General features: G+C 56.6%; 1 protein-coding gene across 1 annotated transcript in view; it reads left to right on the top strand.

Annotated features, from left to right (window-relative positions):
- The first annotated feature begins 12,010 nt into the window (after positions 1-12,010).
- The window catches only part of ARHGEF4 (Rho guanine nucleotide exchange factor 4), a 214,391-nt gene continuing 206,812 nt past the window's right edge, over positions 12,011-19,589 (top strand). Inside the window, exon 1 of the mRNA XM_051848762.2 lies at positions 12,011-12,258. Within this exon, the coding sequence (XP_051704722.2) occupies positions 12,022-12,258 (237 nt within the window). The 5' untranslated portion in view covers positions 12,011-12,021. The remainder of the gene's footprint in view (positions 12,259-19,589) is intronic.

Genomic DNA, 19,589 nt, shown 5'->3' with positions numbered 1-19,589 from the left:
ATTATGTCGCTCCCCCTCTTCGTGGAGGAACGACACAGGACTCTGCGCTGTTCTTTCGTCTGCTCGGCCCTCCCCGGGTTTGCTGCTGGTTCTTCCCGGGTTGGCTACTATCCCTTCCACCTCCGTGGAAGGGCAGTTCCCCCTGGCCGCATTCCCCACTTCCGCAGGGGAGCGGCACACCGCCGGACGGCTCTTTCGGGGGCTGCACGGGTTCCCTTAGATGTTCCCCATAGATGTTCCTGGTGCATGCCGTCTCTCTCCTCCTTTATAGTCCTCCTCTATAGTCCTAACTCGGCTGCCCACACGCCGAGTACGCTGCTCTCCTCCAATCAGGAGCAAGTCCTACAGTTTATCAGTCGAACTGGAGGCAGCTGGGTAGAAGCTGTTTTCTCCTCTCCCAGCGCCATATTGTAGGAGAGCAGATGCATAGAATAAGTCTTAATTCCAGTAACTTAGTCTAGTCCGAGCTGCTCCCCACAGAGGAGAGCAGATGCATAGAATAAGTCTTAATTCCAGTAACTTAGTCTAGTCCGGATTGCTCCCCACAATATGTGCATGTGTGTATGCGTATTTCATGTGCACATGTAGACATGTGCATTGCATGTGTGTGCATGTTTGTGTATGTGCATGGGTATGTGTGTGTTGTGTTCATGTGTGTGTATATGTGTGTGGCCCTCTCGCTAGCTGCAGAACAGTACCTGCACTGTGACCAGACATTCAGCGTGACATATGATAAGGGCTCTGTTTTAGGCACCTGACCCTATGTGATTGTGGAACTGTACAATCAACAGGTGCAAGGCCACTGTTGGGAAAACGAATGTCACAGATCACTGTTGGGATTATTTCCTGATGAAGAGTTAGTAGGTGCTGTGCGAGGGTCTATCATTAGGGGACAGTGTGCTGTGGCTTTCTCAGCACCCTCCTGGCTGGCCGTGTGGGCCTAGTGCGATACTATCCAGGGCTCCTTGTACTTCCCAAAGCAGATGCCCCCGCCCATGACTGTGTGCACCTGCCCTGCTGCACACCGCCCCCCATGTCTGGTTTGGCAGGAGCAGGTGCATTCCCACCCTACCCCCTCAGGGGGCTCTGGCTGCCACAGCTCTACTCCATGGCTCCTTCACCGAAGGAAAGCAGCTGTGGGGTGGCCACTCTCTGCTGCCCTGTGCCTGGGCCAGTGTCACAGTGTTGTGGGAGGCCTGGTCGGCTGCAGGATGGCACAGTGAGTTTAGGGGTGGGACTGAGGCGAGGCTGGTAGCTGGGAAGGGATGATCAGGCTGGCTCTGTGGGGAGGAGGTTCTCCTGGAATCTGTGTGCCCTGACAGGTGTGAATTCTGTACCCTGCAGACTGCAGCTGCTGATGGGGCAGAGAGGAGTGGGTCTGGGCCTCACTGGGCTGATGCTTTAGCAGGACTTGTTAACTAGCTTGGAGCAGGCTATAGGTGGACAGGCTGTTTAGACTGTGCTACCCCGGGGGAAGTTGGGGTCTGGCTGCCGAGCACCAGAGACAAGTCCTCCTGTGGCCCCTCTGGCTCTCACTGACTGTGCACTCTGCACCTGCTGAATAGGGGCAGAGCCACAGCGGCCTCTCCTTGGGGCTTTCCTCCCTCCTCAGGCTGTGTCCTTCTACTCCTCCCTGGCGACGACCCTGCTGTCCAGGCCAGGTCCCCCTCCTTTCTGTCTTTAGCTCCACGGATGGCCCTTGAGGGGGTCTCGCTGGCCTTGGCTTAAGTCTTGGCTCTGCCACCTCCTGGCTGTGAGGACACAGACAACTGGCCGACCTGCCTTCCTTGGATAAGCACCAGGGCAAATATCTGGCAAGAGTGACCATGCCAGGGAGTCCAGAGCAATCAAGTTCAGATGCGCTACATCAAGATCATTAACTCCCACCTTCTTCCAGCTCCCCTGGCCCTTGAAGGACTCTCTGAGTCCACGTGGGAGGTCCTAGGTGGCAAACTCGATACCCAAGGCCACCAGGGACTTAGGGCCAGAAGCAGACACTGTTCTATCCCCTCATGCAGATTTTTCCAGGCTCCCTATAGTTGCTCAATCCCAGATGCACTGCCCCTCCACCCCGCCCCTCCACAAGGTCCCAGCCAGCAGGCCCCTCTGACTTGGCTGCGTCCTTGCTGAGCCCAGCGGGTCCAGGACACACCTCCCTCCTTGTCTTCCTGCAGTTCAGATCAGACTCTGCTACTTACACTTCAGGGAGAGTCACTTCTGGCCTCTGGCTCCTCATCTGGGAAATGGGCTGCTGATACAATTGATGTGTTGCTTTGTGCCTGGCTTGCAGCAGGCACCATGTGTCTGGGCACAGGGGAGAGCAGCTTTCGGGAGGCACATGGGGTGGGTCCTGCAGCCAGCACCCAGGCCATCCTCCAGCTCCTGCACCAGGCTCCTTGGGCCGCCCATGGAAAATTCAGCCTTGATCATTTTTTGAAAAAAGATTTATTTATTGAAAGGCAGCGCAACAGAAAGAGGGATGAAGTGGGGAGGTGGGAAGACAGAGAAAGAAATCTTCCATCCATTTGTTCACTCCCCAAATGGCTGCAACAGCCAGGGCTGGGCCAGGCAGAAGCCAGGAGCCTGGAACTCCATCTGGGTCTCTCCCATGGGTGGCTGAGGCCCAAGCACCTGGGCCATCTTCCCATGCTTCCTGGGTACATTAACAGGAAGCTGGATTGGAAGAGGAACAGTCCTCTGACACGGGACGCCAGTGTTGCAAGCCGTGGCTTAACCCACTATACTACAAGGGCAGCTCCACCTAGGTCATTTCTTCATCAGAAGCCTAAGTACATCGGCTAGACTGCTTCCTATTATGGAAAACTGTGATTGTTTTCTGCTGAAGAGAATTGATTCACGAAGACACCAACGTGCCCTGCACAGAGACGCCTACATCTCCGCCCGAGGGTGGATGAGTCACAAGGACTCGCAAATCCCTACCCTGTAACAGGCCGCCATTCAGTCTTTTCGTTGTGTTTGAGCTCCAGTGTCCTGAGTGTAAGTGGGAGAGAGCCATACACACACACACACACACACACACACCCGCGTGTGCGCTGTGCCCCTCTGTAAATACATCTGACACAGCCGCACAATCGCCACAGCCAGGAGCCAGGCATGACCTGAATCCTAAGCAGATTCCTCCCTGCACACTGGGTTGCTGAGAGCAGCCTTGGCCTGGCTCCCAGGCCCAGGGGCCCAGGGTCTGGCTGCCCAGGAGCCACATGGGCCATGGACTTGCCGGGGTGGCCTGGGGTGCATCTTGTCGGGGTCACTGAGTTGCCAGGGCCGGGGACACACTGCAGGGGTGCCTGCCCATCCCATGCACATGGGATTCCCCAGGTCTCCTTTCAGGACAGGGCTGGCTGTTTACACAAAACTGCTCAGCTCCGGCTTTGCCTGTAGCCTGTCCTGGAAGGGAGACGGGGCTGAGGACCCCCAGATGGCCAAGGCTGGCCCGGCACATGGCACAGCCCAACACAAGCCCTTCACTGGAGTCTCAGTGAAATCCTAGGTGTCTCAAGGGGTCTCCATCCCCACCCCTACCCCAGGCTCCTCAGCCCCTCCTTTCTTAAGGCCAGTCTGTAGATCCCTGGCTCAGAAAAAAATGGTACCCAGGCTGCAGGGTCCCTCTCAATGGAGGCCCTCACCATGCTGTCCTCTAAAATCCTCATTTGGGGGACACTGCACACACCTGGGTTGCCCCACCTCGTAGCACAAACACATGCAGCCAGGGCCGGGCACTCATGTTGGGGCCTAAGACAGATTTGGGGTTCAGAGCAGGGCGGATGGACCACAGGTGGGGAGGTTCCTGCTCAGAGACTTTGCTCTGGCTCCGACGTCTTCCCTCTGCCGCACCTGTGGTCCTCTCGGGAGGAGGGAGAAGGCTCTGCATTGGGCACAGGTGCAGCCTAGAACTGCAACCCTGTTCCACCGGCCCAGCACTCTGGGGCCCTCCCCACCCTGGCTCTTGGGCCCCAGAGCCCCCAGGCAGCCCCTATTCAGAGCCCACAGCCCCCTGGCTTGGGCCCGGAATCAAAGCAATTTGTTGCTTAGTGAGGATCCACAGTGGGCATCTTCCCCATGTTTCACGGCCCCTTTCTTTCCCGCCGTCATCCCCTCCCTCTACCCGACTCTCCCCTGGGAACACCCACCCCCTGATCTGCGGCACACAAAAGCCCATTCTGGCCTTGCTCTTTGAGATCAGCGTCACCCTGGAGACTGGCGCCTTCCAGCCTGAGCCGTCCACTCCCCAGCCCTGGACCGGCCCCTGCCTGGCCCCCCAGACTCCCAGGCTGGCCTGTGGCCCTGCCTGCTGCCCTTACATCCCCTGGTCTGGTTCCCCTCCTGTGAGACACTGCCTAGTCTCTTCCAGAGGGCTCTGGCAGCCCTAGGCTGCTTCTGTCTCATCGGCTGCTCCCTGCTGCCTTGTCCCTGCCTTCCCTGAGTTGTGCCTCTCCCTCCAGTGTTTCAAGACCCCCCAGAGCCCAGCTAGGGCCCCTTCAAATGCAGCATCACTCTCTCCTGGACTTTACACCTGCATGTGCAATAGTGCTCTGGCTGCAGACACATCCGTAACACCTTTCTTTTTTTTAATTAATTTATTTATTTGCAAGTCAGAATTACACAGAGAGAGGAGAGGCAGAGAGATAGAGAGAAAGAGAGAGGTCTTCCATTCCTCTGGTTCACCCCCCAAATGACCACAATGGCCAGAGCTGAGCTGATCTGAAGCCAGGAGCCAGGAGCTTCTTCCGGGTCTCCCACATGGGTGCAGGGGCCCAAGCACTTGGGCCATCTTCTACTGCCTTCCCAGGCCATAACAGAGAGCTGGATCAGAAGTGGAGCAGCCGGGTCTCGAACTGGTGCCCATATCGGATGTGGGTGCTTCAGGCTAGGGTATTAACCCGCTGTGCCACAGCTCCGGCCCCAATCACATCTTTCTTGAGCACCGCGCCTCTCAGAGGTGGTGACTGGTCATTGAGGGGCAGAAGCAGACACAGCACAGTGCATGCAGCTGAGGCTGTGGAGGCCGGATGCTGCTTCCGGCCTCACGCATCCATCCACTCATTCAGCAACAGGAGACCAGAAGCTCCCCAAGCCCAGGGCTTAATGCAATCATCGCATTATTGCGTCTCCTGTCTGCTGGGTTCGGCGCGTGGTTCTCGGTGGAAGAAGGCCCCTTGTCCCTACCCAGCTGCTAGGGGTGCACCTGCTTTGCACATCCCCAAATCCCACCTCATCGTATGGGTGAGATTGATTGGTAAACCAGTAACTGGAACCTGTGTGGTGGCGCAGCAGGTTAAGCTGTTGCCTGTGACACTGTCATCCCATATGAATGCTGGTTCAAGTCCCAGCTCTTCCACTTCCATTCCAGCTCCCTGCTAACCTGCCCAGGGAGGCAGCAGATGGTGGCCCAAGTGTTTGGGCTCCTGCCACCTACATGGGAGACACAGATGGCACTCCAGGCCATAAGCAGGGAGCTGGATCAGAAGTGGAGCAGCTGGGACTAGAACCAGTGCTCATATGGGATACCAGTACTGCAGGTGGAGGCTTAGACCACTACGCCACAGCGCCCACCCCCATAGTTCATTCTTTGACCAGTGCCAACCCCCTGGGTCAGTACTGGAGGAGGCTCCCAGCTCAGCAGAATGGCTCAGCCCATGATACCAACACATACATGCAGCTGGCTGGGCTCACAGTGGCCCGGGGAGCTGAGCTGTGATTGTCCACTTTGCAGATAACTGAGAAGAGGTACAGAAAGGTCATCCAGCCACATGGCCGGTGCTGGCCGGGCCCCGGAGTCAATGTCCCCAGGCTACCTGTGACCCAGGGTGGCCAGCTTGTCCCCGCAGGCAAAGGCGCCCTGGCTTTGTGGCCGTCTGAGTTTTGTAGTCATGGGCTCCTTGTCCTTGGGCTGACCTCAGCTCCAAATGAAGCTGCCAAGAATGCATCCCAAGTCGTGGTCCTCCCTGCTGGCTGAAAGTCAGCTGCGTCCTCGGACTGAGGAAAGTCACACACAGTACCCTGGGGGAAGCCCCTGCTGCCGCAAGGGGGTGGGGGCAGCAGAGGGTCTTGGCAAGGACAGCAGAACTCACCCCAGCCTGCCTGCAAGCAGCAAGAGTAAGAGGAAGGGCCAGGGGCAGAGGGACGCAGGTGTGCCTGGTGAGCAGCACCCCAGGGAGCACATCACCCCCGATCTGCCCCCAGGAAGCCCTCCCCTCTGCCCTGGCCCCCTGGGGCCCCTCTCCACCCAGGGCCTCGTCTGGTTCCTCTGGGCCCCTCCTCCACACTCCTGACCCTCAGTGGCTTCTTGGGGGAGGGAGACAAGGGGCCCCAGGGCCAGGATGGGGCAGGCAGAGGTTTGGGGGCCCCTGCAGCACCCCTGTTCCTAGCTAGGGGTTCCTAAGGCAAAAGCAGAAAAGAAGGTCCCCCTTGTTCCCAAATACAGACGGACTCTGCTGGCCCTTTCTTCTCTTTCATTCCTTTTTCTTTTCCTCCCCTTTGTAACAAACAATTGGCGGCGCAGGCCAGAGGCTCTGCCTTTCTTTGCCTGGCACTGAATGTGCTCCGTGAGTCATGACCTCCAGGAGCCACACAGAGGCCTGTCTGAGAGTCTCGCGGGCCCTGGGGGGCAGAGGTGGGCGCCCAACCAGCCACTTCTCTCCAGTGGCTCAAAGCCACCCGACTGTACCCTGGTGGCAGCCAGCCCTGCCCAAGGGGACCAGAGTGCTGGCCTTTCAGCACTTGGGAGAGAGAGAGTGCCCCCCCACCTTCCAGCCTAGCTTTCCCTGGGGGCACCTGCTTCCCTTTGCTATCACAAAACACCAGAGACCTGGTCACTTATCAAGGATAAGAGTGTATGGAGGTGGTCCAGTGGGTTCAACCTCAACCTGTGAAGCCAGCACCTGACTTAAACATCGGTTCGAGTTCTGGCTGCTCCACTTTAGATCCAGCTCCCTGCTATTGCCTGGGAAAGTAGCAGAAGATGGCCCAAGTCCTTAGGGGCCCCTGCCACTCATGTGGGAGACCCAGGTGGAGCTCAGGGCTCCTGGCTTTGGACTGGCCCAGCCCTGGCTATTGCAGCCATTTGGGGAGTGAACCAATGGATAAAAGATCTCTGTCTCTCCCTCTCTTTCTATAATTCTGCCTTTCAAATGCATAAATCCTTTTACAAATAAGGAATAGAAGTCTACTGGGTAGTCCATGAGCATGGGGTGGCCCCTAGTGAGGGCCTTTTTGCTGAGTCCTCCCAAGGTGGAAGACAGCCTCTGTAGGGACAGAAGCAGGTGCCAATTCAAATCTTCTTCCTCCTCTCACAAAGCTACTGATGCCATCATGGACAATCCACTGACATCTCTCTCTCTCTTTTTAGAATCATTTTTATTTTATTTGAAAGACAGAGTTGGCCGGCACCGTGGCTCACTTGGCTAATGCTCCGTCTGTGGTGCCAGCACCCCAGGTTCTAGTCCCGGTTGTGGCGCCGGATTCTGTCCTGGTTGCTTCAGTTGCTCCTCTTCCAGTCCAGCTCTCCGCTGTGGCCCAGGGAGGCAGTGGAGGATGGCCCAAGTCCTTGGGCCTTGCACCCACATGGGAGACCAGGAGAAGCACCTGGCTCCTGGCTTTGGATCGGCGCAGCGCCATTTGGGGGGTGAACCAATGGAAGGAAGACCTTTCTCTCTGTCTCTCTTTCTCACTGTCTAACTCTGCCTGTCAAAAAAAAAAAAAAAAAAAAAAAAAAAAAAAAAAAAAAGAGTTACAGAGAGAGGTAGAGCCAGAGCCAGAGAGAGAGAGAGAGAGAGAGAGAGAAAGGTCTTCCATTCTTCTGGTTCACCCCCCAAATGACCACAACAGCCAGAGCTGAGCTGATCCGAAGCCAGGAGCCAGGAGCTTCTTCTGGGTCTCCCACATGAGTGTAGGGGCCTAAGGACTTGGACCATCCTCCTCTGCTTTCCCAGGCCATAGCAGAGAGCTGGATCGAAAGTGGAGCAACCGGGACTCGAACCGGCGCCCATAAGGGATGCGGGCTCTGCAGGCTGGGGCTTTTACCTGCTGTGCCACAATGCCAGCACCCCCTCCCCACCCCCTCTGACATCTCAATCACCTCCGCATGGAGACCCCACCCTCACAACTTCATGTCATCTCATAGCACTGACATAGCAGTTGGGGGGGTAAGTTTGCAGTGTGTGAACATTCAAACCACAACAGCAGCCCTGTCCTTCTGCCTCAAGACTCCAGCCTGCCACTCCACCCTGAGGCCGTGCCCCTGGGGAGGAAGCCCTGCTCCTGTTCCCTGAAACATGACCTGTGACCTAGGACTGGCTGCCTGTGGGGTGGGCGGTGAGGAGGCCCTCAGGGGTGGGTCTGCCACCTGCTGTCTACCCAGGGAAGCCCAGGAGGACCTGCTCAGGTGAGTCCAGGAGGCATGGAGCCATCAGGTCTTGGAGAACTGGACATGTGGAATGCTCAGCCCAGGGGTTTGCGCAGGGGGCATCCTTTGGCTTGGGGCCCGTGTGCTGGAGGCTCGGCAGCCAAAGTTCGATGTTAATAGATTCAGGGTGGAGGCGCCATACTTCATGACGTCTGCAGATAGGGCCTTAGGGAACTGGCGGCATGGGCTTATGTTGCAGGCGTGGAGTTCCCATGGTCCCCTGGCTTCCAGGGCTCTCTTGCTCTGTTCCCAGCTCCCCTACTCTCCTCTGAGCTCCCTGAGGTGCAAACCCTTGGGTTTCTTGCCACCTTGCCCACAAGAAACACACCATGTCCCTGGGACTTTGGTCTCTCCACAAGGCCTCTCTTAGCCTGAATCTTCGTGCAGCTTCTTAGCCTCCAGGGCCCACCCAGACAGGGCTTCCCTCACCTGCACCTTAAGGGCATTTAATCTGTTTTGCAAATTTCTGCTTGTTGGTTTATATCCAAGAGCCCTCTCAAGGCAGTTAGCCAGCTGGTTCCCAATGCCTGAAATGTGTATATGTGTACAAACACATACATATGTACTTCTTGAATAAATGCATGGTATCAAGTTGAACTGAAATGACCATAAACTGTAAAAATGAAAGAAGACCTAAGCCCTTGGAGGCCTCACAGCCTGGGCTGGCCTCCCAGCAGGTGCTCTCACGGGAACTGGGATGGGACAAACCTGCCTGTCCCACCTCCCTTCCTTAGTGACAGTGCTCATGCCCATGTATGTACGCTGTACGCTGATCCCATTCAGCCCTCACAGGCACCCAGAAAATGACGGGTCCTCATCCCACAGGGTGCGAATCCTGCCCATGTCTTTCACCAGGCCCTGAGCACTGGGGAAAAAGCAGGGATGCCTGAATCTCTAGGGGGCTGTTGGCTCCGCCAGCTCCTGGGCTGTCCTGCCTGGCCCTCATTGGCTGTCGCACTAAGTCCTTTCTCATCAATGCCTCCCGGCAGCTTCAGTCCCCAGAGATAAGAGCAGTGGACGACAGGTAACAAGCTTGAGCCACTGGCTCAGGAATGCCTGTAGCATATTCCTCCTGATTCTGCTGCCTCGGGGACAAGGGAGGTCAGGGTCCAGCCCAGCTCCCTGACCCCTCCTCCCGGAAGTCCAGCTTCTGTCAAGGCCCCTGTGTGCAGCTTCCCAGAGACCTGTGCCCAGGGCTCACCCCTTCTCTGATCGGCCAGCCCAGGCCCCGGCTCCCTCTCACCCTCTGCTCTGGACTCTGTCTGAGATATCAGGTCCCGCTGTCCCCTAGGTGCTCCAGGGCCAGACCCCACCTGCTGAGTCTCCAGGGCCAATGGACAAAGCCCTTTTCAGCTCAGTCCTGTTTCACTGGATTATCAAAAAGAAATACAGGGACAGCTGCCCACCTCCAGGCTTCCCGCCTACCCGTGTGTGTTCCCGCGCATTGCAGAGCAGTCCCATCTCGAGTCGCTTGTTGTCCGCTGCCTCTTGCTCATTCTGTTTTCCTTCTAATGGACTCACAACAACTGTACCCATTCATGGGCTACTCAGTGTGCTGTTTCTGCACAGGTGTGCATTGGGTAGTGAGCAAATAGGGTAATTAGTTCCCATTTCTTGGTGGTGAAAACTTTTTTTTTTTTTTTAAGATTTACTTATTTATTTGAAAGCCAGAGTTACACAGAGAGAGAAAGAGAGGCAGAGAGAGATCAAGGTCTTCCATCTGCTGGTTCACTCCCCAGTTGGCTGCAATGGCCAGAGCTGGGCCTATCTGAAGCCAAGAGCCAGGAGCTTCTTCTGGGTTTTCCACGTGGGTACAGGGGACCAAGAACTTGGACCATCTTCTACTGCTTTCCCAGGCCATAGCAGAGAGCTGGATTGGAAGTGAAGCAGCCGGGACTGGAACCAGCACCCATATGGGATGCCAGCATGGCAGGCGGAGGCTTTACCCTCTACGCCACAGTGCTGGCCCCTGAGAACTTTCAAGATCCTCTCTTTGGACAGATCCAGAGCTTCCTTGCTGCCTGTGGCTGCCCTACGCTGCAGTGGAACATGGTATCTTGTGTCTCCTGTCCAGCTGAATATTGTACCTGGGTTTAGCATTTCCCTTCTCTCTTCCCCATCTCCCTTCCCATCGCCACTCTTCTACGCTCTGCTTCTCCGAGACTGTTGGTTGTTTTTATCTATCTGTTTATGTTTGGTATCATTATTTGTTTATTTGCAAGGCAGAGAGACAGAGCTAGTTCCCATTCATAGGTTTGTTCCCCTAAATGCCTGCACCAGCCAGCGCTGAACCAGGGCCAGAGCCAGGAGCCAGGAAGACAACCCAGGTCACCCCACATTGGGGGAAGGACTCTGCCTATAGGAGTTATCACTGCTGCCTCACAGGGTCTCCACTTGCAGGAGGCTGGAATGAGAAGCCAGAGCCAGGAACTGAACCCAGGCCCTCGGATGTGGGGCCTGGGTATAATTAGGCAGCGTCTTAACTCTTAAGCCAAATGGTCCTTTCACTTGCTTTCCTGGGCCTCCCCTAAGTCCTGGGCAGCCTGAATGCTGGGCCACCTGGGAGCTGAGTTATCATGAGCCCGAGAGGAGAGAGACATGGACAGAGAGGAGAGACAGGAAGAGGGACAGTGGGATGGAGGCGGGCAGGCAGGAGCCCAGCCTGCAGCCCCCACTGCTGTCCTGGGGCCCCAGGTCCTCCGGGACGCTGCCCACAGTAAGTCCCGGCAGCTCCACTCCCGATGCACCTCCCTGCTAATGCACCTGGGAAAGCAGCAGAAGATGGCCCAAGTGCTTGGGCCCCTGCACACATGTGGGAGACCCCGAAGAAGCTCCTGGCTCCTGGCTTCGGCCTGTCCTAGCCTTAACCATTGCGGCCATCTGGGCAGTGAACCCTCCCCTCAGTTTCTCCACCTCTGAGTGTCAAATACAAATAAATCTTTAAAAATAAATAAGTAAAATTGTACTTTACAGCTGCATTCATATGAAGAAGAATATAAACCAGGCTAGGTTCATTATTATTATTTTTACTACTTTACTCTTTTGTTTCAATTCTAAAAGAAACTAAAATTACCCGCTAAGAATAGTGTGGCCCCAGGGACCAGCCAGAGGGTGCCCTGGGAAGGCCCCATCTCCCTCAACTCCACAAAGAAAGTAGGCAAGACTTCCCTTTGCTCCTAGGCTGCTCTCCTGTGGACCCAAGCAAGGGTTCACACACCTGGGAAGACAGGGGGCTCTGGACCGAGAATTCGGTGGCAGGTGTTTGGTCTGCACAAGCCCGGCACCAGATTTCAGAGCCGTGGATGCTCTGTGCCTTCTCCTCAGATGCTGGCCCAGTTGACAAACTCTGAAAGTTTTCCAGGCAGGACAAGCCCCCCGGGGTGCTGGGCACACAGGGTCGTGGCACTGGGGTGCAGAGGGCAGGCTGAGGGGACCAGGGCCACGCTGGAGTGTGGGGCGCCTGGGTGTTGAGTATGCTTCCCTCGGAAAACTCTGAGCTCGGCGGAGCACGGGGAGGCTCCCGAGAGCCCCGGAGCCGTGTCCATGGGCAGCTCTGTTCGCCGGGTCCCGCGGGTGCCTGCAGAGAGGCCTCCTGGATGCGCTCCCGCCCGTTCCCGGTGTCTCACGTTTGCCCTAAGAGGCGGCCGGGACCAGGGAGGCGGGGCGTCCGGCTGTCGGGGCGGGCACCGGGGCGGATCCCGGGGCGGGGCGCGGGCTGGACTTGGCGGAGCCCGGGCTCGGCGGCGCGGCTCGTCGCGCTGCTCCGGGGGGCTCCGGGCGTCCCGGCGGCCACCATGCTCAGCGTCCTGCACTTCCTCCGGAGCTTCTTCAAGGTGAGAGTCCGCGTTCCGGCACCTGCGGTCGGGCTCGCGGCGACCAGCAACTTACCAGGCGGAGGCGAGCCTGCGCGTGGCGCTGCGCCCCACACCGGCACCGGCTCCCGCTCGCAGCCAACTTTCCGATGTGCGGACCCGGAGGCGGCGTCCCACAGCCGCACTGCGGTCCCGACCCCCGGGAGGGAGCGGTGCCGTGTCGGCAGAGGGCTTGACAGTGGCCCTGGCGAGCCTTGGCGAGGGCGAGCGCCTGGGCCCGTCTTCCCGGCGCCCGGGCTGTTGCAGCCCGGGTCTCTCGGTTCCTGGACGGGCGCCTGGTGTCCAGTCCAGTAGGTGCCCAGAAGTGGTTGCTGTCGTATTGTCACCCGGACTGCGGGAATCCGAGGGAGAGGCGGGGTAGGGAGCGAGAAAAGGGGTGGCTAAGCCGCGGCAAGGAAATGGGAACCCACAGCCGGTGCTGTTAAACTCCTGCGCCTGCGGGGGGTCCGCTCCCTTCCCAGGCCAGAGCTCATCAGCACCTCCGCTTCACCTGCCCTCACCGGCAGCGCAAACTGGGCGGTGGGCTCCGAGGCACTGTCAGAGTGGTTGCGGCTGCAGGTGGCCAACCTCCACCTCTACAGGTGGGCGATGCCGTGGGAGGTGGCTGGGTGGCAGGGCGCGGGTGGACTCTTTCTGCAGGGCAAGTACCAGGAAACAGAGGCCAGCTCTGGGCAGGACAGGCTCAGGGAGGAAGCTTCTCCTCAAGCTGCAGCCTGGCAGGCAGCTGGGCGGAGGTGGCCCAAGGCTGGACGGCAGGAGCCCTGCCCTCACCCTGTCCCGCAGTTTGCCTGAAAGTGCAGAGATGAACCATCTCTCTGGCCATGCAAACATCAGCCGGGCGAGAAGGTGGTCTTCCAGGAACCTGTGTGAGTGTGTGCAGAGGGTGCCTCTGGTGCCCGCGCTTGGGCTCAGAGCACACACATTCCCCCTTTGGCTTCTGATGTACTATCCTGGGATGATTCCCTGCGTGCCTGATCTTTGTTTTCCGTTTTGAAACAAATGGGTGATAATCTCACAAGTCCCGGGCTCAGTGTGAGCATCTGTTGAGAAAATGTGTTGGTCTATGAAGTGCTGGTTCTTCCTCACCCCTGGCTGTGGTGGTAGCAGGTGGCCTAGGTGAAGGGAAGCCACACAGCAGAGAGTGGCTGAAGGGGAGGCTACCAGGCATCCCTGGACAACCACCATGCCCCACCTGCAGACTGGAAGGCTCCCGGGAATGGGGCCTTTGAGAAAGCATTCCCAGCACACGCGCTGTCTTCACCTGTTCTCAGAGGCCTCTGGCACCTGTCATCTGGTTCCTGTAGGTCCCGAGACACCCCAGGCCCCTGTGTGCATGCCAAGGGGACGAGCACCTGTGCCTATCAGAGATGTCCCTTCCTGCTGCCCACCTAGTCTCTGAATGCCGCAACAGCAGACCACTTGTGTGTGCTGCCAAGCCACCTGTAAACACAACGCACACTTGTTCTCCCTCATGGTCACGTGGGAGCTCAAGGCAGTCACCTGCTTGAGTCACCTGCTGGGGCCTCTGGGCCTGGGCGTGTGTGGACCACCTGACTACTGCTCCATCCTGGGAGCCTCAGGCCACTGGGGTCCCACCATCACACTCTGTTAGCAGAAGCATAGCGAGCTGTCGCACCAAGAGCCAAGAGGAAGAAGGGTGCCTCAGACCCCTTCTGACGGGGGCCTCCTGCAGACTTGCATAGCATCCAGTTCTGCGGGTGTGATAGCCACATGACAGAGCATCTCCCAACAGGTGGGCCGCCCGAGAGCCTGTACTTGCCATAGGCTCCATGCAAAGTGTACCACCTTTGAGGTCACCCAGCAAATGAGCTGCAGTGGCATACTCTGGGGGAGGGGTGGGGAAACAGCCACTTGACACATCCAGAGGCCCCACCTGGCCTGATGTGAAGGCCAAGGTCTTTGGCTTTCTTTCTTTCTTTCTTTCTTTCTTTCTTTCTTTCTTTCTTTCTTTCTTTCTTTCTTTCTTTCTTTCTTTCTTTCTTTCTTTCTTTTTGACAGGCAGAGTGGACAGTGAGAGAGAGAGACAGAGAGAAAGGTCTTCCTTTGCCGTTGGTTCACCCTCCAATGGCCGCCACCGCCGGCGCGCTGTGGCCGGCGCACCACGCTGATCCGATGGCAGGAGCCAGGTACTTCTCCTGGTCTCCCATGGGGTGCAGGGCCCAAGCACTTGAGCCATCCTCCACTGCACTCCCTGGCCACAGCAGAGAGCTGGCCTGGAAGAGGGGCAACTGGGACAGAATCTGGCGCCCCAACCGGGACTAGAACCCGGTGTGCTGGCGCCGCAAGGTGGAGGATTAGCCTAGTGAGCCACGGTGCCGGCCGGTCTTTGGCTTTCAAAAGGGCTATTCTAGAATGTTCCAGACAACTAGTGGTCCGTGCTGCCTGCCTGCAGCCCTCAGTGGGAGCTCCCTCTGTTTTCATGGAACACAGGCACGCATGCTTCCAAGCATTTAGGGTATCTTGCTACTTGCTGTCCCTCAAGACCCATCAGTCTGAAGCCACAGGGCAGTACGAGGTCTCTGCTGGCTAACTTAAAGCTGAGTCAGTGAGCTGAGGCATGTGGTGGAGGTTTGCTTCTGCACCATCATGGAAAAGCACCCTGCTTCTGCTCACCCCAGAATCCTGGGCAGGAAACACACACACACACACACACATACACTAGCAGAGCTTTTGCCAAATCCCTGGCTTTGTATTAGTGTCAAAGGTCACCCTAGAGTTTTGTTCCAGCAAGGAGGTTGCCTGTGTGTCAGTGCGGCTGCCAAGAGTATCTACACAAGAGTCTATTACTGTCGTCTGCTGGTGTTCAAGGCTCCCATGTCTTCTGCCCAAGCCAAACCAACAAGTAAAGTAGGGGAGGCAGCGGGGATGTCCCTCCCAGACTGCTGATTTCTTGGTCACCAGCAATGAAGTATTGCTACTGATGGACAGCTTTGGAGGGGAATGGTGTTCCAGAGACTTCCACTTAGGTGTCTTGCCACAGAAGTCTCCATGCCATGGGTCAAGGGAGCCACGGTGGAGTTTCTGCTGCTCTCTGAGCATGTGTTTGTCAACTGGATGCTCAAGAGCTGGAAAAATTGCAAAGGGCAGGTCCTGGAGTCCACTGGGTTACCGTGAGGTAGACACAAGGCGCAGCTCCATTTCTGACCTGACATGCTGGCACCTTATTCCTGGTGACAAGCTGTAGGGACATCCTGAGCCACCTGGAATTGTTGCCAGCTCAGAACCCGTTGGTTGGTGGTTTCTGAAAGACCCAGATGTTCCTCAGTAGAGGTGCCTCGGAAAGATTCAACAGTTGACACTCCTGATGTCTCTGCTGGAGATTGGCTTCCCTCCACTCAAGGAGCTTTGGGTCTATTGAGTTTTGTCTGGGAATCGGACAAACGGCACTGGGGTGTATTCTGTAAACGTGAGTGCCCCGTATGTGCTGGGTGTCAGTCTAAGACATGGAGACTTCTGTATAGCAGGTCTAGTTTTTCCACTTTTATCAATCAGGACCCCACTGGTACTGGTTCTGCTTGTCGATTTCAGTCCTGGTGGCCCCAAGAATGGTTGGCCGATGTCACAGAGCTGCAGCATCAGCACATCCTGGGTGCCACTCTGGCTTCCGGCACTTGAAATGCTGCCGGCTCCACCATTCCCACCTGTAGAATCCCAGCTGACAGCCGGGTCCCCCATCAGCAGTGCCAGCTGATAAAGAATAGTAACTGCAGTAATTTTCCAAGATGTTGGACTTCTCAGTGCCTTGGGATAGGGCCTGTCTCTTGGGCTCTCCTAGAGGCATGGTTATGGATGGAGAGCAGCTTGCTCTTGGTCAGACCAAGAAGGAGCGGCTGCAGAGGGAACTTTTGTGCCCCTTCAGGTAACACGGAATCCCTTGGCTTTGCAGTCTCATTTCCTGGGGCGCCTCTCAAGCTGAGTTCTGTCAATGGAGAGTTTAGCCATGGGATGCATCCTAGCTATTGTGCTGTTTCCCGGATAGGTGGCTGCGCCGAGCATCACCATGTTCACCTTGTCTTTGAGTTATGTGCCCCCATCCTTGGTCAAGCATTCTCAGACCCATCCCCCCTGCTTTTGCCTGGTTTCTGCTGGTACGGGTGGGCACAGTCACTGTTTGCCAGCATGTGAGTCTCTTCTTTGTCATGGGTTCCCACTGCCATGCTGAAGCGCAAGGGTGGCCATGAGGAGAACAGGCCTCCCTTTCTGGTGAGGAGGAGGGGGTACCAGGCCCCTGAAGCAGCCAGAGAGGCCTGCAAGAGCTCAGTGGGGTTGTGCACCACTGTTTTACCCATTCCTAAGCAAGGGGTGCCACTCTTTCCCAAACGATGCCTTAACTTTCACTGGAGGAACAGAGAAACAATTGTGTTGGCTTTGTGGTTTCCAGGGGGCACAGATGGATGGACTCAGGCTTGCTTCTGGTTGAGGGGTGTCTCGGGCCTGGGGCGGTGGGACAGGAGAAAGACTGCATGTATGGTCAGGGAGAGTCCCCATGCCGATATTCCAGGACTCAGTCTGTTGTTCCTTCTATTTAAGTTGGCCACCTTTCATTTGGGTTGTGTAGCAAGAGCCATTTCCCTCTCAAGGCACCCAGTAGACCATGTAGTAGGCCATGGCTGATAATTTTTTTTTAAGATTTATTTATTTATTTGAAACCCGGAATTACAGAGAGAGAGAAGGAGAGGCAGAGAGAAAGGGGTCTTCCACCTGCTGGTTCACTCCCCAGGTGGCCACAATGGCCAGAGCTGTGCCTATCCAAAGCCAGGAGCCAGGAGCTTCTTCCAGATCTCACATGTGGATGCAGGGGCCCAAGAACTTGGGCCATCTTCTGCTGCTTTCCCAGGCCATAGCAGAGAGCTGGATTGGAAGTGGAGCAGCCGAGACTTGAACCGGCACCCATATGGGATGCTGGCACTGTAGACAGTGGTTTTACCTGCAATGCTACAGTGCCAGCCCCATGGCTGATAATTTTTAAAAGTTTTATTTTTATTTATTTGAAAGGCAGAGTTACAGAGAGAGAGGGAGAGGCAGAGAGAGAGAGAGAGAGAGAGAGAGAGAGAGAGAGAAAGAGAAAGATCTTCCATCCACTGGTTCACAAGAGCTAGGAGATTAATCTTGGTCTCCCATGTGGGTGCAGGGGCCCAAGTGCTTGGGCCACCTTCTGCTGTCTTCCCAGGCTATTAGTAGAGAGCTGAATCAGAAGTGGAGTGACTGGGATAAGAACTGGAGGCCATAGGGGATGCAGGCAATGGCTTAACTCAGTATACCACAGCGCTGGCTCCTGGGCCCCCAGTTTCTTTCCTGGTAAAGACTTGTTTGCAAAAGACAGAAAAGGGCTCCTGTTAAGTGAACAAATGGTGGGGTGTGGGGGAGCTCCAAGCCCCCGAGAGGGGAAAGCACAGCTGGTCCTGCGGCTCGGGTGGGACTTGAGGCTCTGCCTCCCTCATGCCCCACCAGCACTCTGCAGGTGCCAGCAGGTCACCTGTAGTGGTTCAGGTTTGTCTTAGGTGCCGGGGTCCTGGCTGGGGCTTGTCTGAGCTGCAGGGAGTAGGAAAAGTTCTCTGCCTCCTTTCTATCTTCCACATGAGTGGCATCTGGCTTCTCTCTTATCTTGGGGTCCCCGAGCTGGGCAGCAAAGTGGCAAATGCCCCTGCATGGCATGCAGTGAGGGCAAAGTGCCAGCAGCATGCCCTCAACTGTCAGCCTTTGGTGTCTATACCCCAGGTCCACAGGTGTAGACCCACGGGTCACACCTGCCCATGTGAACTCTTCTGGGTCAAGGTGTTGGCAGGGACTGAGGCCACAAGAGCTGAGTTCTGTGGAGTCCTGCAGAGGCCAGTCTCCCCTGGATGGCAGAGGGCAGAGAGATTGGGCGCGGAAGTCAGACACCAAGCAGTCCCCGATGTCACCCCGGTGCTGTGTCTCCTGCCACCCTGGATTCCACCGTCCTTGACTGTGTTGTTATCCAGAGGCTCCAGGGCTTCCTCTTGAGGCGACACCTGCACCCTGGGCATGTCCTGCTGTGTGCTCTGGCTGCAGACCCTTCCTTGGCCACCTGTCAATCTCCCTCTCTGACCTGGTCAGCTCCATCCCATTCAACATGGACCGGCATGCAGAGCTAATGAGGGACGGGACCCAGAACCCTGTGAGGTTTCTGGAGTCCTCTGCAAACTCCGGCCCAGCCACTCAGGCGTGGGGCACACCCTGTGTGCTGTCTGCCCCATGACCTCCGTAGCCCCTGCTGCCTGCTGCAGACTCAGCCCTTGGGGACCCCATTCTCAGTCAGGCCCCCGTAGGAGTCGCTGGCCCCAGTGTTCTGCCCACTTCTCCTGCCGAGTGGGACTTGCTCTCTGGCTGGGGTGCGTGCTGGTTTTTAGGAGCCCCTACTGGATTCCCCGTCGTGGAGATGGGCCACTCTCTGACTTCCTGCCAGTTGTACGGTTGTGAGATATAAAGGCTGTTGCTGTGATGGCCCTGGGCTGGCTCTGGCTCCTGCTGGGCACCCAGTCGGAACCCTTTGAGGCATGGGTGGTGTTTCCTGTGAGGTCCTGAAGTCCCTCGTCTGGTGACATGTGTGCTGCAGGTCAGAAGCCAGAGGTCCCTATGCTTACAGGGTACCCTGGGGTGCCTCCCCTCTGTACCAGTCCTCTTGTAGGGTCCCTTGTTTGTCCTTCAGGTTACAGCAACACCTCCTCCAGGAAGTCTCCTGTGATGCCCCCTGCCCTCGCCTTCTGGCCCCTTCTTAGTGCCCTCCGCTGCAGGTATGCCGGGTTAGTCATCTCTCATCTCTCCACACATCGTCGTAACAACCCTTAATCGGGTATGTCGTTACTGATGTTTCTACTTACTGTTCTCAGAAGACCCTGCAACTGTACATGGTCATTTCGTTCCTCCGAGTTCCCAGCTTGCCCATGTTAGGATCACCTTTGATGTGCTATGGACAACAATGCAGAATCAAACCCCTCCCCCCATGCCACCAGAGGAACACCCCAGCCCAGAGGGACACCTGCTGTTGCAGTGCCCAGTAATTAATGAACGCACTGAATCAAAACCCAGCTGTCCTGCACACGGGGAGGAAGATCCACGAGTGTTCATTTTATTATGATGTCAGAACTGACGTCTAAACATACGTTGCTTTTGCATATCATGCCTTCCATAAGTTCAAGGTCACTGTGCACTTGCTCCCCATGTAGGATCTCTGTCCTTAATGAGTTGTACTATGAGAATTAACGGTAAAATTTGTCTTCAAACAGTGTGTTATACCTTGTGTGCCTGTG

Source organism: Oryctolagus cuniculus, chromosome 3 (genome assembly GCF_964237555.1).
Source record: "Oryctolagus cuniculus chromosome 3, mOryCun1.1, whole genome shotgun sequence".
NCBI classification, from domain to species: domain Eukaryota; kingdom Metazoa; phylum Chordata; class Mammalia; order Lagomorpha; family Leporidae; genus Oryctolagus; species Oryctolagus cuniculus.
Note: the sequence above shows the minus strand (reverse complement) of the source record. Positions and strands in the feature narration are given on the sequence as shown.